This window comes from Colletes gigas, unplaced genomic scaffold (genome assembly GCF_013123115.1).
Source record: "Colletes gigas isolate AHSC1104 unplaced genomic scaffold, ASM1312311v1 Colletes_gigas_Sc00002, whole genome shotgun sequence".
In the NCBI taxonomy this organism is placed as follows: Eukaryota; Metazoa; Arthropoda; class Insecta; order Hymenoptera; family Colletidae; genus Colletes; species Colletes gigas.
In genome coordinates this window covers 8,079,903-8,091,915 of record NW_025106631.1, presented here as the reverse complement: position 1 = coordinate 8,091,915, position 12,013 = coordinate 8,079,903, and the positions used below count along the sequence as shown (strand labels likewise).

The window sequence follows — 12,013 nt, the reverse complement described above, 5'->3', positions numbered from 1 at the left end:
ATAGAAATTCTAAAATCTAAGACTTTTGCACAATATTATATCTGCTAAATAATTATATTAAAAATCACAAATATCTGTTTAGTATTGCAGGATGAGAAGACAGAATATGTGATACCCAAGGTTACTTTAAATTTCTAGTGAATTCATTAAACTGGACTTTCGATGAATCACCGTGTAGTATGAGTCAATTTTGATCGAACCAGGAATCCAAAAGGAAACGATAGGTGGGTCCAGATGTGAACGTTTATAAAGGTTTCTCAATAAAACGAAATCTCCGTTTTTGCGATTGGTATGATTTAATTCGCAAGACATTATCGATACCTCGTCGGGTTGCAAACAATACTGACCGATAAGGAAAAGTTAAATTTATATTTTAACTTTTGTGTACAAGCGTGATAGCTGTTCGTACAACAGCTGTTCGACCTATCAATAGAGGAGAAGTCGAAGTTCGACTTTGATATAAACGCGTTTCTTGTCTTATCGGAAGTGTAGCCGATCGCGCCGACAAATCACGGTGAATCGAATGGCGGACTGTGAGAGTACAACGTGCAAATCTTCGGAATTAAATACCGTTCGCGTGACAGAGATTTCCTTGTAGTTTGTTAAATCGAACAGACGAACCTGTTATTATCTCGAAAGTATCCAGAACCGCGGAGATCGATGCGATTCCACCGTATTTTGGGGAACAGCGAAGGATACGATCTTTGAGGTACAACGAGAAAACTATGACAATCCCCAAACTATCTGGATACTACATACGGTTCTAGTACAATTGCATAAGTAAATAATACCACGGTACCGAGGAACATCGAATTCTCAATGTGCATGAATCTCGATCGATATATGTGCAGTTCACGCGTGGAGCATGTGTGTAAACTCTTCCACGTATAAATACTCTTCTGGCAGCAGGAAAGTTTCAGTCGGTCGCCTCTCAACACGACTTCGTGTCAATGGTCCGTATAATTTGTCTAAATAAGACGCGATCGAGGCGTGTTTATCGGAAAACGCATGACGGGGCTGGAAAAACTTGATGCACGTGACTTCGAGTGTATTTAATTCTCGTTTAAGACGGGCCGTAGATCCGAGGAACGGTGTTTGATCGGTCGGAATCAACCTAACAGAGACGAGGTATGAGAAATAGATCATTGAGGACCTCTCTGTTAAGATTGATGATACTCGTTCCGTTGACTCTGGACAACATGGTCCTAGCGACAGCGGCGAACGGCGACGTTCATCATCATCGAGTAACGAGGAGGATTCATTTACCCCGCGCCGTGGATACGTCGAAAAAGTTCATCTGCAGGGAACCACAGTCTCGGGCGTACAACCTGAGGGACTTGATGCAGAACGTGCATAAAAATTCTGGGGAAAGTGCCATTCAGCCAGTTTATATTGTTCTGAAACGTTGCGACGGGCACTCGGGTTGTTGCATGAGCCCGGATATGAGCTGTTCGCTGGTAGAATCCTCAATTTATTACGAGGAGATGGAGATCGAGATCTGGAGCCTCGAGACAAACGGCACGAGGAGACAGTGGATAAGGATAGAGCAGCACGGCAGGTGTGCGTGCGAAGTGACCACGATCAATGATCGATATCAGCTGGAATATCAACGACCTAACGTAACGCTTATTTAATGGTGGGAAATCCGAACACTGAACGTTTCAAATATTTCGTGATGTTTTAGCGAGTGTAAAATAGAAACGAACGACATTATCAACTCGTTGTGCTCGTCTTTGCTGTGCGACAGTTTAGTGTACTGGCTCGGTTGAACATGAATGTAACGTGCAAACAAGATTGGCTCATAGCCCAACGATGTGATTGCTGATTTTTCATTGCCAAAATGTCGGAAAACCATTGGTGAACACCTGTTTTACTAAGAAGTAATATAGACGTTATCGTGTCCGACGAAACAATTAAAGCGTTAATGTCACAGAGAGGATTATAATTCATAAAGGAATTAGTAACATCCAACGAAACATTTATATTCAAAAGGAAAAGAAATTTATGAATGTTACTGCATAATGAAAATTATAATGTAAATAACTCATTTAACTAGTCATATTTATCACTTTTCCGTTTAATTACTGATAATGTTGCGTTAAACAAAACGAAGGGGAACAAATTGTATTACTGTGCTAGAAATAACTGCCAAACTCTTTAGTAAAGAGTTATTTGTCGTTATGGTATTATTTTAATGATATTACAATAACATGAAAACTATGATATTAAGAAATTTCATTTTTGTCATGATGAAAAATGTATAAATTACTAGATATTCATGAGTTCGTTATAATTTCAGTATTCATGTACCTACGTTTACCGATAATTTGAAGCGAAATTATCTCGAAATAATATGAGTTATTTGAATATTGAAAAAGTATTAATTAGTAACAATACTTTAAGTTGATTGTAGCTGGTAATCTTAGATCAGATGAGAGACTGAAGTATGTGTAATATATATTTCCATACGCGTTTTCCGATACGTATTTTAGTACCTCGTATTTATTCTATTAATAAATTTCGTGATGGATATTAAATTGTACTTAAGTAGATATTTGTAAATCATAGGTATTTATTTTATAATATTTATTAATATTTATCACTGACAAGTGGAAGTCAATAAGTATATTATGTTCATAATATGTAATTGTACGACTGATGCAGAAATCAATATAGGTCGATATATTTATTTAAATCTGCAAAATACTAAGAAATAAAATCGCATTTTGAAAATGATGATAATTGCTCATTCTGACAAAAACTGTCAATGTGACGTTCGCTGTACACGGTATGAAACCATATTAAAATATGGGGTACACATACTTTGTGTGAATGTTTTATATAAAGATATCCAATGATTAATGAAATTCAAATTACATAAAAATTACTTATACAAGTCAATAAATAGGGCAACTTAAATAGTATGTACTTTTGACTGAATCTAGCAACTTCGAAGACGAATAGGTATGACAGAAGGAATGTCACTTTTGATTAAAAAATAGATGTAAAAGGAAATGCTATTAAGCTTTAAATGCTCTAAGCTTTAAATGTAGAAAGATACGTGTACGTATGTTGTCATTACAAGAACGATGTTATGGTCTCACCTAAACATATAGGAATAACAAATGTCGTATCGAAAAATCTATCTGTAAAACATAATTACCGTTTAACGCTAAATAAAAATATTTTTATTTTAAATGTTGATATATTAACAACCAATGTTCGTTACATCGTTCATGCAGAAAATGACAATAATGCTTGCGCATTTCTCATGTGACCTCTTATAGAAAATCGTCTTCTAGTCTTAAAATCGCGCGTATGGAAATTTAGAGCGCATTCGGCGTCTAGTTCCACGCCCCCTTCCTGTTTCATTGTTTGATCCCCTCCCTCCATGTCCTCCGCGCACTACAGCTTGACCTTTGAAGAAAATATACAAATGTATATTTTTTTTTAATTAAAAAGACACGTTCCTACTCTACACCGACAATGCTGCAAATACAGCATTACTACAATTTATCGTTTACTTACCCCTGCCAGACTGACTTTCCCAAACAATAGGCGTCGGCCGTGTACCGCGCGTTGCCCTAAACGGCGATCGCGACGATCGTCGTGCCGTAGCACTTCTAGTACCATTTGCTGCTGTTGCAGCCGCAGCAGCAGCAGCCGCAGCTGCCATTGCCCTTTGACGCGTATTACTGGAAGGAGACGCTTCCGCTTCGCGACTCTCTTCTTCTACTTCATCCTCTACTATGTCACTTCCTGGTTCTTCGGTTCCTTCACCGGTGTCAACCGCATCATCGTCTCCGGAAATCAGAGGACCGGCTTCTTCTGTACGCTTTTCACTCTCTGAGCTAGTTCCTTCGCGCGTAAGTGAGCAATTAATTATATATTTGATATGAGACGTGTTTAATCGATAATATGAAGAAATTATATTTATATACCAAGTATCACAGACTGTGATTATTTACACTTCAATCTATTAACGCACGCAAATTAATATACAGTTTATGATCGCTACCTTCAGTCGGTGTCGTACTGATAGATTCTGTGATTATTTCAGTTTGACTATGTTGTTGATCATCGACACCGACTACACAAATACTAGGTATTGCAGGTTCTTCGCTAGTATCGTCAACAGTGGTACCTGTTACAGACACTGGTGTCACTGAAACTGGTGTTTCCTGTTCTTCGGATGGTCCGCTGCTTGTCTAGAAATAAATCACGCTATTAGATCACGCATTATAATATTATTGTGTTGTTTAAAAATATTTAATTCTATTCTTACCGAAGGTGGTAAATCGGCTGCTGGTGAAACTTGCAAAGGCGTAGTAGGCACGCTACGACCAGTACCACCATCTTCTGACTGAGCAAGATCCATTCTCGTATCATCCATACTTTCTTGTACCACTTGTGCAGCTCCAGAACTGGATGATCCAAATATCGTTCGAGTTGTTGATCCAGAAGGAGTTGATAAAGAAGGGGTTGACGATGCTGTCGTCGGTGCAGATGAATCTCCAAAGGTGAAACGTCCTTGAGGGACCTGAGGTGAACTCACAGCTTCCCCGAACCCATCCCCTCGACGTGGAACAAACAAAGTCGGCGTGCTTGGTACTATACTATCGTCACCTCCATCCTCGTATCCTTGCTGTGGCTAAAAGTTAAAGATATTTAATATTAACTTTATTAATAGAAATTAATTTTCTTTTTGCTTTTATCCATGAAACGAACCAGAAGAAGGTGTTGTTGTTGTTGTTGCCTAGGCATGGGTGCAATACCCCGCGACGAACGAGTCGCAAACGATGTGGGCGGTTCTCCCGTTGGTCCAGCGCTACTAATCGCTTCAGACTGTTGCTGCTGTTGATTCGTGGGTACCGTTGCTTGTGCTTGTCTAGGTACTTCAACACTCGTCGAATCTTCTCCCATTATAATCTCAACTTCGTTGTTATCTCGTTCTACTTCTACCTCGACCTCATAAGGCATTTCCTCTTCTTCTTCCATTTCTTCGTACGGATCATTATCGAATTCTTCTTCTTCCTGCGTTTGATGGTTGCCACCTCCTTCACCTTCGTCACAATCCACTACAACTACACACCCTTCTTCTACCTCTTCATCTTGATCCCGTTGACTCGACGTTGGTACCTGCGAATTAGATTCGTCCATCATACTTCAAATATGTAATTATCACTTAATATATTTCGTATCTTTGTAATTTAAATGTACCTGATATTCTACTTCCGAAGCACTAGCACTCGCAGTGGATGCTATTTCTTGTCTGGTCCGTTTAGTTTTAGGGCTAAGGACTTGTTCTTGCCTGCTATGATCTGCGCTCTCTACGATTCCTGATCCTGATGCCGTGGAATCGAGAGTCCTGGGACGTTTGTGCCCCGTCGAAGCTTGCGACGTGCTCACCGACTGGGTTGAACTACTGGCTACAGTTTGCTGTTGATCGCTCGCTACAGCCTGTTGTTGCTGCTGTTGTTCGACTCTTGGACTGACCAAGGCAACAGTTTGTTGTTGTTGTTGTTGCTGCTGCTGTTGTTGGCATTGCTGTTGCTGTACATTCAGCGTTTCCGCAATTTCTGGATCTTCTCTTTGCGTCGACTCTGCTGATTCGCTCAACTGTGGTTGCACAACAAGTTGGCGTAAAGTACTAGGCGCTGTCTGCGACGAGCTGCTAGTACTAGCTGGTTGAAAATCTGGAAGACTACTAGTTGGAGAACTTGTTTCGGTGGTGTGTACTACTTGTTGCTGTGATTGTTGTTGTTGATGGGGTGCAACCATTACCGGTGCACTGGCAGTCGTAGGTAGAACTGCAGCTGTTCTAGATTGCACTACTACGCTCATGGGACGAATACTTGCTAACGGGGTTTCAGCACGAGCGGACATTGGTTTAATATTTGCTGTTGGTGGTTCCGTGGTAGCGCTAACTCCGCTAACGCCAGCTAATTGTCGCTGTAACTGATTAACTCTTTGCGAAAGACTATCTTTCTCTGCTTGAATTTCTGATTTCTCATGTTCCAGGCGGGAAATTCTACCTTCCATTTGAGATTTAAGAGCTACCAGTCTGGCATCGTGTTCGGCCGCGTCCGATTCAGTATCACCGGCTTCGACTTTTGCTTTTAGATCAAGCAATTCTTTTTCGCAAATCTTCTTTGATTCCGTCAATTGCATGATTTTGGTTCTTGCGCCTTTCAACACTTGTTTCGCGCGTTCTTCCTTCTCTACGCTTGTCTTGTTCATAGTGTCGATTTCTTTCTTCAACAAATCAGCTTCGTTTTGTACAACTACCATTTGTCGAGACAACTCGTCAACTTTTGATGTTAAGTCAATGTTTACTTGACGCAACTCTGCTCGGCCTTCTTCTCGCAATTGATCCTCGCGTTCCTGGGACACGTAAGCAGAATCCTCGCTGCCTGAAGTTCCAGCCGCTATTCGAGACTCTTCGGATCGATTTTTCTCTTCCTCCACTGTTTTCGCAAGTTCCTCAAACTGAGTCTTGTATTTCTTTGCTATTTTTCTTATTTGAATCTCCTTATTCTTAATGTCATTCAAGACTACTTCTTTATCGCCAAGCTCTTTCCTCAGTGTGGCTAGATCTTTAGCTTTGGAAGTAGAATCAGCAAGTGCTTCGTTCAAATCCAAACTTAATTTACGCGCTTCCTCGGAGACTTTCTGAACTTGTTCCCCTTGTGCTTGCAATTGTTTCTGGAGTTGTATCAGTTGCTCTTCCAATTTAGTTTTCTCCGTTTTCAATTGATTGAATTCTTCCGCGCGTTTAGCGTGCGTCTCACGTTCGGAAGTGAGCAGTTTGCTAAGATTTTCGCGTTCGGTTTGCAATCTACGCCAATCTTCCGGACTTGTCTTGTTAGCTCTCTCCACCAATGCGTTAGCTCTTTGCCTCCATCTAGTTGCCTCCGCCTTAAGACTTGTATTTTCCTGCAACAAAGCCTCTATTTTCACTTGCATGTCTCGCGTCGTGTCTCGAAGTGGCACAACTTCTTCCGAAAGCGCAGCAACTTTCGCAGTAAGCTCTGAAACCTTTGCACTTAGACTGTCTCTTTCTTCTCTCAGAATTCTGTTAGAATCAGCAATCGCGTTTAATGTTTCAACTTTTCGTAGTAGCTCCGCGTGCTTAGACGTGGTCACTACATCGATTTCTGACTTTTCTCTTTCTGAATTTAGAACAGCCTCGCTTTCCTTTACTCTCTTCTCTAGGACCTATATTAACGAAGACACATTGTAGGTAATCCAACAAAGAAAAATTTTCATGTATACAAATTTCTATAAATAAACGTAATACTAACCTCCATTTGGGACTTTAATCGAAGGTTCTCTGCCCTCAAAACGTCAAATTTCGTTACAGCCAAATCTTTCTCGCGTCTCAGATACTTCATCACTCTTAGCAATTGTTCTGCAGATTTAGAATCATCTTCAAGGCCACTAAAACTACGATTCATCGCTTCTAAACTAGTGTCGGGACTTTCCTGGCTGCTCATTTTCGTTTGTTGACTGTGCATAATTGCAGTTTTCTCGCTTAATTCCTGAATTTGCGTATGTAAAATAGCATTTTGTGCATCCAAATCATTTACTCTTTGTTGTATCCCCTCCATTTCGTCAAGCAATTTCTTTTCCCTTTCGTTGCAAGCTGACTTCGCAAGTTCTAAAGTTTCTACAGCAGAATTTCTTTCCTGAGTCAATGTTGTCATCTTTTTGTCTACCGTTTGTGCTTCTTCTTTTAACTTCGCTAACGTCTGAAGATCTGCTGAATGCAATACCATTTCTCTAGCATATTTCTCTTCTGCTTCTTTTGCCGTTACCGAAGCAGTATACAAATCGCCTTTAATGATCTCTAATTCTCCTTTAACTTCGTCTAATTCTTCAAGTTTCCTCTCTGCGTCGGCTAATTTTTCTCTTAATACAGAGTCGGTTTCTTGTCTACCGCTGGAAACTTTTGCTAATTCTTCTACCAAATCCTGTACTCTCTTTTGCAAAGACATTATTTCTACCCGTGCTTCTTTTAACGCGGTTTCTAAATCCTCTTTACACTTGTTATGTTGCGTAGTTAATTCTCTTAATTGTGCTTCTGCGCTTTCGGCTATATCGCAATACTGTTGGCCCTGTTGCCGCGCGGCTTTCAGTTGTTCTGACAAAGATTTCGCTTCTGCTTGTGTCGTCGCAAGTTGCAATTCAAGTTCTTTTAGTCTCTTTACGAGATTTTCATCGCCACTGATAGGTTTTGATATTGAATGATTAACGGCTTGTCTAAGTTTAATATTGAGTTCCTCTATGCGCTGTGTATTTTGGGAATCAGATTGACGGGTTTGTTCCAACTCTACACGAATTTGTTCAGTTATATTACGTTCCTCGGTAAGTCGTTCCTGTGTTGTTGCGAGTTGCCTTTCCAAATGGGACGTTAATTCTCTAAATCGGTCTTGTTCTTCCTGCAATCGCCGTCTCAAAGCTGCACATTCCCTCGTAGCATCATCCAAACGTTGCTCGGCACGTAGTTGACCTTCGGCTTGAACACGTTCTAAACTAGCTTTAATAAATTCAACGTCCGCTTGCAACAAAGCTTGCGTTTGACGTTCTCTCTCGTACACTTCGCGTTCTTTTAAAAGGCGTTCTTCAGAGCCGCGTAAAAATTGTGTTTCCTGCCGTAAGTTTTCCAATTGCACTTCAGCTCGAGACGAATGCATCTTAGCAGCCAAAGTTTCATCCTTCAGAATCATTAAACTTTGTTCGTGCTTGCCGATTGTAACATTATAATTAAAACATTTCTCCTCGAGAACTTTTATCTGAGACTTGTAAGAACTAACGTTTGCTTGTAAAAGATTAAATCTATCATTAGCTGAATCTAATTGTGCTTTCAATCTACAACACCGGGCTGAACTTGCTTCTGCTTCTTTTCTAAGTCTTTCAACTTCTTCTCCTAACATTCGTTCATGCGCTGCTTTTTCCTTTCTATAAATATCATATTCATCTGTAACTTGTTTTAATTTACTTTCGCATTCTATTAATTGTTTTTTCAATTCCTTTTCTTTATTCGCGTCATCCTGAGTAATTTTAGATGACTCATCTTTAACAACTTTTTCCCCATCCATCTCTTTCGTATCTTCTTCCGATATGATGGAGGCGTCCTTCTTTTCTGACATATTTGTCTGTTTCAAACATTGTTGATACATATTTTTATACATATCTCGCTGTCTTAAAAGGCCCTCTAACATTTTTCCTTGTCTGTCTTGCGCAGCTTGCATATCTTCTAACTGTTCTAAATACCTATCTAATTTTTCCTTCATTTCACCAGAATTTATTTCATCGGTTGCTTTCTCAATTTCTTCCTGCCTCGACGATAATGTACGGACTATCGATAATAATTTTTGATTATTTTCTTGTAATTCTTCGATGTCTTTAAAAGTCACAAGCTTTTTACTGATAATTTCAGACGAAGCAAGATTATCCACATCCATTGAATTTGAAAATTCATTTGAATGAATAGTTGCACCACTTCTACTTTCTTGAACTTCCTTCAAAAGGAAGCACACCTAAAACAAAATGATATATATATATATTATGTATATATATGTAATTTTGTTATTAAGGCATATACAATATGCATAACGGTATATAATCACAAGCTGCTTACTTGTCTTGCTAAATCTGACAGTTCTGTCTTCAATCTTTGATTTTCTTTAGTATGATGTTTAGCAATACGATTTGCTTCATCCGCTACTTCTTGCAACTTATGGTTTTCTGCTAAAAGTTCATCTAATCTTGATGTAAGAGTTGCAATATTAGTCATAGCAGTTTCATAATCTTCACGTTGTTGTTGTAAAATAGGTGCTTTATCTTCTAATTCACGTAAAATGACTTCCATGTGAGACTTCAGTCGTTCGTTTTCCTCACGTTCGGAAGTTAATTCGTTTGTTGCATCAACTAATTGTGTGTAAATCTGTGTAAGACTCAAGCCTTTCCTAAGCACGCGACTAGTTATTGCTGCTGTTGGTGCAAGTTGTTCAACAGCTTGATCTAATCTCTCTGTAAAAAATTGTATAATTATTAAACAAACAAAATATATATTTCTCCAAAAGAACTATTTACCTTGTTTAATGCTTTTAAGTAATTCATTCGCGTGATTTAATTCTTTCGAAAGTTCGTCTATTTTCCGTTCCTTTTCTTCTAAATTTTCTTTGTGCTGTAATTGAAGTTGATTATGCGTAGTCTCTAGTTTTCCGTATTGTTCTGTGGCATGCTCTAATAATTCCTGAAGTTCTTTAACCGCTGTACTAAATTCTTCAGCTTTTGCATTTGCTTCATCTGCCATTCCTTTATAAAGATCGGCCAATCTAGTTTGAGCTGTAATTTCTTCTCTATAGGAAGCATGTATAGAAATTTCGTGAGAACGCTGCCCTTCTAATTTTTGAGCAAATTCGTCACAGCGTTTTTGAATTAATGCATATGATTCTCGTAGTTGCGACATTGCCTCATTAGCAATACGTAATTCTTCGTCGCGTTGTGCCAAACGAGTTTCGGTTAAAAATGATCGCGCAGAAGCTTCTGATCTTGCTGTTTGTAATTCTGATGTTCTTTTTACTAATTCCTCTTCAAGGCCTGACATTTGTTGCAGAAGAAGTGTCCTTTCTTGCTCTAGACGTTTCTCCCTGAAAAAATTTAATGTAATACATCTCTTGAAAAAAATTATATTATATACTTATTTAAGATTCATACTTGAAATCAAGAGTCATATCGCGACTTCGAATTTCCTCTGTTTCTGCTAGAACTTGACATTTTGTAGTAACAGCTTTTTGTAGTTGACTACCTAGAGAAGATAATTCCGTATGCATTCTTTCAATTTCTGTGTCTCGTCGTTCAACCTGTAATTGCAACGCATCTCTTTCATCGACTATTGTATCTCTGTACCTGCGTAAATCTACATTTTCCTTCTCCAATCTATAATATTAAATATTAAATTAGTTATTGTAATGCTATGACATGTATATTTTAGACAATACCTTTTAACATTCTCTTGTAGTTTATGTATTTCGCTCTTAGCTTCATCTAAATTAGTTTGTAATTCAGCATTGAATTTCTCTGCCACGTCTAATTTTTCCTTATACTCTTGAAAGTTTGATTTTTCTTCAACCAAGTCTTTTTGTAATTTATCCAAAGTTTGATCTAAAGTTCAGTTAAAAAATTGTCAACAAAATTTTGGTTATAGAAAACATTTTATTGTAATACAATATAAATACGCTTAGGTAATAAAAAAGCTGTTGAACAATAAATTTTTCTTTTTTTTTTTTTTAATATTCTAATTTTAATATCGTTTACTGAAATGCCACATTTTCGTGTTGATTTATCATTTGATGAAATAAAGTACAAATATCTGTACGTGAAGAAAAACATCGTATTTATCTTTAATAAACCAGTTCGTTCAAATTATTTAACGGACATGGCATATCCTTACGGAAGGAGGTTAACTCCTTGTAAATAGACCGGGCAATCGTTATTATAGCAAAAAGTACAAAATTCAACTTAAACTTACCAAAGCTTTTCCTATTAGTTTCAAAAACTGCTTTAGCCGTAATATACTGTTCAAATTTATCTTTAAAGTACGTGTTTAATTTCTTAACGAATTCTTCCGGAATTTGTGTTAATTCTTCGTCGCTTAAAACTTCTCGCAACGCATTGTGTTCGTTTTCGTCTGTTTGGTCCATCTTTCCTTTTAGATGTAATTTATAAAATCGAGCAAATCTCTCTTTAGTATTAAACTAGTACTTCGTGAATAATTGTGCTCGATCGAAGGCACATTTGATAACACATTTAATACCTATCGCTTTTCACTTCGTATATCACTACAGACTTTATCGAACTGACGCGGCTCACTGGAAACTACAGACTACAGCGTTCTGATCAGTTGTACTTAGCGCTAGTGTGCCATTTTGCAATTAACTTTATATATAAATAATTCAATTATCAGTACATCTGTTATTATTGCAATATTCATTATATTCATTAT

General features: G+C 38.2%; 2 protein-coding genes across 2 annotated transcripts; one reads left to right on the top strand and one right to left on the bottom strand.

The window, feature by feature from the left end:
* Positions 1-1,075: 1,075 nt before the first annotated feature.
* Positions 1,076-2,107, top strand: LOC122401816. The gene has a single exon (XM_043404191.1). The coding sequence runs from the start codon at positions 1,131-1,133 to the stop codon at positions 1,632-1,634; it is 504 nt and encodes a 167-aa protein (XP_043260126.1). The 5' UTR covers positions 1,076-1,130; the 3' UTR covers positions 1,635-2,107.
* Positions 2,108-2,704: 597 nt separating this feature from the next.
* Positions 2,705-11,974, bottom strand: LOC122401809 (nucleoprotein TPR). Its single transcript, XM_043404179.1, has 12 exons — positions 11,540-11,974; positions 11,010-11,172; positions 10,726-10,947; positions 10,099-10,658; positions 9,644-10,035; positions 7,305-9,542; positions 5,221-7,218; positions 4,729-5,139; positions 4,286-4,651; positions 4,019-4,208; positions 3,529-3,858; positions 2,705-3,417 (listed from the first exon to the last, which is right to left on the bottom strand). The coding sequence occupies exons 1-12, from the start codon at positions 11,709-11,711 to the stop codon at positions 3,305-3,307; spliced, it is 7,155 nt and encodes a 2,384-aa protein (XP_043260114.1). The 5' UTR covers positions 11,712-11,974; the 3' UTR covers positions 2,705-3,304.
* Positions 11,975-12,013: the final 39 nt, after the last annotated feature.